The following is a 4,259-nucleotide window of genomic DNA, read 5'->3' as shown; positions in this document are numbered from 1 at the left end:
TTATTAATATATCATATTATACTGATATTAATGTTAATAATAACAATAGCAATAAATGTTTTATTATTACTGTCCTATTAATACTAATATTATTATTATTACTAGTTGTTATTATTATTATTATTATTATTATTATTATTATTATTATTATTATTATTATTATTATTATTATTATTATTATTATTATTATTATTAATTGATATTATTATTAATATTATTATTGTTATCATTATCATTATTATCATTGTCATTATCATTATTATTATTAATTATTATTATTATTATTATTATTATCATTAATTTCGTATAAGATATTCTGATGATAGTAATATATGATAGACAACATACCGGTTATAATCGATTGTTAATCTCTTTGAGGAATTTTCTAATAATGTTCATAATTTAATCGTTAAATTGTTAAATTAATCATCCTGATCCGGTTTGTCATCACTAATCCGGTTTTTTTATGCTGGTAATTCTATAGACATAACTAATAAACAGTTGAATGTATAATAATATGATGAATCATTAGGTATGAATTTTTTCGGAGTTTTTTTTCGAGTATTTTTCATCTTTAATGATATTTTGGATAAGATTATTGAAGATATGAAAGAATGTATAAAACATCAAAATTTCAAGTATATTTATTTAAATTTCACTAAAATTTAACAAAAATTATATTTTGAAATTAAAAGAAAAAAGATTGGAAAGTCGAAGGGAGGAGAAAAGAGAAAAAAATTAAAAAATTTGATTACCAAGGTTAAATGTACGAATCATAAGTTAAATTAACTTAAGTTAATTAATTCATCGAATAAACGATGAAGCAATTTTGGCGCAATGAACATTGAACAGAATTTTTTATTGATCGATATAGTTAAAATTATTAAAATTTAAATCAGTAGATTAAGGATAAATTAGTATGTTAATTGATAAATTATATGCAAATATACAAATAAATAGACATCATTAAAATTGATAAAATAATTAAATTTAATTATTGTCAATCAATTAAACACATGTATATTTGTATGTTCATTAAAAAATTGCATAAATCAATTCTACTGAAATTAATTAACTTATCGCATGCAAATAGGAAATTGATAATAAATATTTGAAATTAAGAAATATACGAGTTTTTTTCTTTTTTGTTTCGATAATTTCTCTTTAAATTGAAAAAATTTCATTTTTAGACACCAACAGCATTTCCACAATTGCGCCAACTTGTTCATACAAATAATGAGATATTACGAGAAATTATTTCAATTTTTGACGAAAGGTTCTTTTTTTTCTTTTTAAAATGTTAGATTGTCGCATTAATTTAATTTCTAAAAATTTTATGGAATAAAAACTATTAATAATTATTTTAAAAAAAGAAAATTTCCAAATTCACTTTTTTTGTTTCTTTTCCCTCTCTTCCTTTTAATTTGTATTATAGAGCTTCATTGGATTTTGCATATTCAAAGGCAATGCAAAAATTATCATCAAGATTGCACAAAGTTTCAGCAAAATCACCTGGGTAATTTTTTTATTCAAATTTTTTTGCAAACAGTTTTTTTTTTTGTGCTATATTTAATTTACTTTAACTTTGTTTCTCATAATTTTTTAAATATATCGACAATTTAACTTATATAAATTAGTTGAAATAAAAAAAAAATTCATTGTGTTAATTTTATTTGAATCTATTTTTGATATATAATATATATATCGAAATGAAAAAATTTATGTATTAAATTATTCCCTTGCATATATCAAGTTAGTTATATCAGTTTTCCAGTTATATCAATTAGTTATATCAGTTATATTGATTAATTATATCAGTTTTATTGAATAATATTTATATTAATTATGTTAATTATATCAGTTTTGCATATATCAGTTTTCAGTTAGTTGTTATTATTACTTAATTTCATTTATTAATTCATTTCAAATATTTATATATTTATTTGACTTACCCAAATACATTTCATTCATCTTTGACTTATTTATTTATTTTGAAATTTCACACTTTGTCCAAATTATTCTCCTAATTACCTGTAATTTTTGCATATTCATTTTGCATTAACTTGGTAACATGTACTTATTTACTTATTTACTCGAATATAATGATACTAAGAATATATCGTGCATACATACACATATACAGTGCGTTATTTGTGCATTACTAAAATGTAGTTTATTCATAATAAATGTCACAAATTTTAAATTTCACACTTTTTAATTAAATTTTAAATCGATAGTAATTAGTCGGAACTAATGATATAGCCAGCAATCATTTGCTGTAAAATGGTAACATTGTAATATCAATTAGAAGTTTACTGTCCCATGAAAATGTGTTAATGAATGTGACAAATATTCATTAGAAATGTTACAAATAATAGGGACGCATATGTTTATATATATAAATTTATGTAATTGATTTGATATTATATATATATATATATATATATATATATGCATGTAATTAAGTAGTTGATTTTGTATATATACATCCATATATGTAATTAAGTAATTGATTTAACTTTCGGATTTTTAATTAGTCTTAGCATTCTGTTGTACTTCAAAGTTTTGTTTTCACAAAAATCTTTTAAATTTACAAAGTTTTTTAAATGTATGCATCAAAAATTTCAATTTAGCAAATTTTAACTAAATTTTAGAAATTTAAATTCGAATTTTATAATAATTTAATTTTATTTAAATAAAATTATTGGTAAATGATTGTATACCTTATTCATCCATTAAACTATCAAAATATCAAAAATAGCCCAAAAATTTATCAAAAAATTTATCAATTGTATAATTAGATGTTAAATACGAATAAATTTACTGTAGTATTTTATTAAAATGTAATAGCCATAATTTCTTTTAAATCAATCTTTATTGAATGACCAAATAATCCATCCGGATATTTATCATTCTAGGAAGTCATTGTTCTCAATGATTATATCACTTTGATAAATTCAAAATAATAGATTGTATTGGATGTATGCAATTATTGATTTGTTATATAAATAAATCGATAAATGAAGTAATTTTTTTTTCTTTTATTTGCAGGATTATTGATCGTGCATGGAGTTATATTGCTGACCAATTCGATGCTCAAGCTAGTATACACAAGTAAATTGAAATTATAGATTGATTTTTATTATAGTATGAAATTATTTGAATAAAATAATCTAATGAATGTATCATTAAACTTATATTGTGTTATTTGATATTAATTTTGTGAACAAATTATTTCTTTTTTTTAATTTCTATTTACTAAGAAAAACAAAAAAAGGGCAAATTTCAAATTGAATTTTTTGTTTTTAATTATTTGAATTAGAATAAGAACATGATAAAGAAATGATTAGAATATCGATCTTAAAGTGAATAATTTGCATATTTATTAAAAATTTCAAATGAATTTTTTTTTTTCACTAGCAATCTTGGCTCAGCTATAACTGATGATATTGTACAACCACTTCGGGCTATTTTTAATTCTCAACAAAGGACAATTCGTGCTGTATGTGATATATTTCTTAATTTTTTTTTTTAGACTATATCATTATAAATTTCCAAAATCAGTACATTTAAATATATCGTTTAAATTCATGTTTTATTTTTTCTTTCAATTACTGAAGTTTTGATCATATTTAATTACTAACATTTTGAGTGTCATGTGATACCTGCAGTATCTAACATATCCGGTTTGTTTCCTTCTTTTAATTTTTATTTTGTCTAGTTTATGATTTTCCTGATTTATACTAAATGAAATATAATGCATTTAATATTTAATTTCTGAGTTGAAATTTTTGATACAATCCTTAATTATTCATCCCAATTACATTTAAAGTAATGATTGGATGTGAAAAATTGAGCGAATTTTTTGTTAAATTAACAGGTAAATTATGCAATAAATCCATAAATTCAAAATAAATTCATTTTTTTTCTTTTTTGCTTTCGAATTTCCATTTTCGTTGCTTTTTTTTACGTCCACTAATTAGTAATTAAACCGTACACTTGAAAATGAATTTGAAATTAATGCACACTTATTGTATATTTCCTTTCCGAAATGCCATTCATTGCAGACGGAACAATTAGCAAATCGTGAATTGCGTTTTTTGACCTCCAAACGTGATGAATTATCAAAAATTAAACGTCTATTGCATAGCTCAAGCCGTGACCTTGAAAAGGTTGAACAGTTAATTGACAATGATCATATGTCGAATATTAAGGTTTTCATTTTACCATTCTTTAATTTGAAATTATAACAACAATGA

The 4,259-nt window shown here is 21.1% G+C and overlaps 1 protein-coding gene across 1 annotated transcript in view; it reads left to right on the top strand.

Annotated features, from left to right (window-relative positions):
- Positions 1-2,283: 2,283 nt before the first annotated feature.
- Positions 2,284-4,259, top strand: part of LOAG_17488 (hypothetical protein) — a gene marked incomplete at both ends in the record, with an annotated part of 7,113 nt that continues 5,137 nt past the window's right edge. Inside the window, 4 exons of the mRNA XM_020450149.1 lie at positions 2,284-2,294; positions 3,052-3,114; positions 3,421-3,502; positions 4,068-4,214. Of these exons, the coding sequence (XP_020306215.1) occupies positions 2,284-2,294; positions 3,052-3,114; positions 3,421-3,502; positions 4,068-4,214 (303 nt within the window). The remainder of the gene's footprint in view (positions 2,295-3,051; positions 3,115-3,420; positions 3,503-4,067; positions 4,215-4,259) is intronic.

Source organism: Loa loa (genome assembly GCF_000183805.2).
Source record: "Loa loa unplaced genomic scaffold supercont3.82, whole genome shotgun sequence".
NCBI classification, from domain to species: Eukaryota; Metazoa; Nematoda; class Chromadorea; order Rhabditida; family Onchocercidae; genus Loa; species Loa loa.
This window is presented reverse-complemented; position numbering and strand designations above follow the sequence as displayed.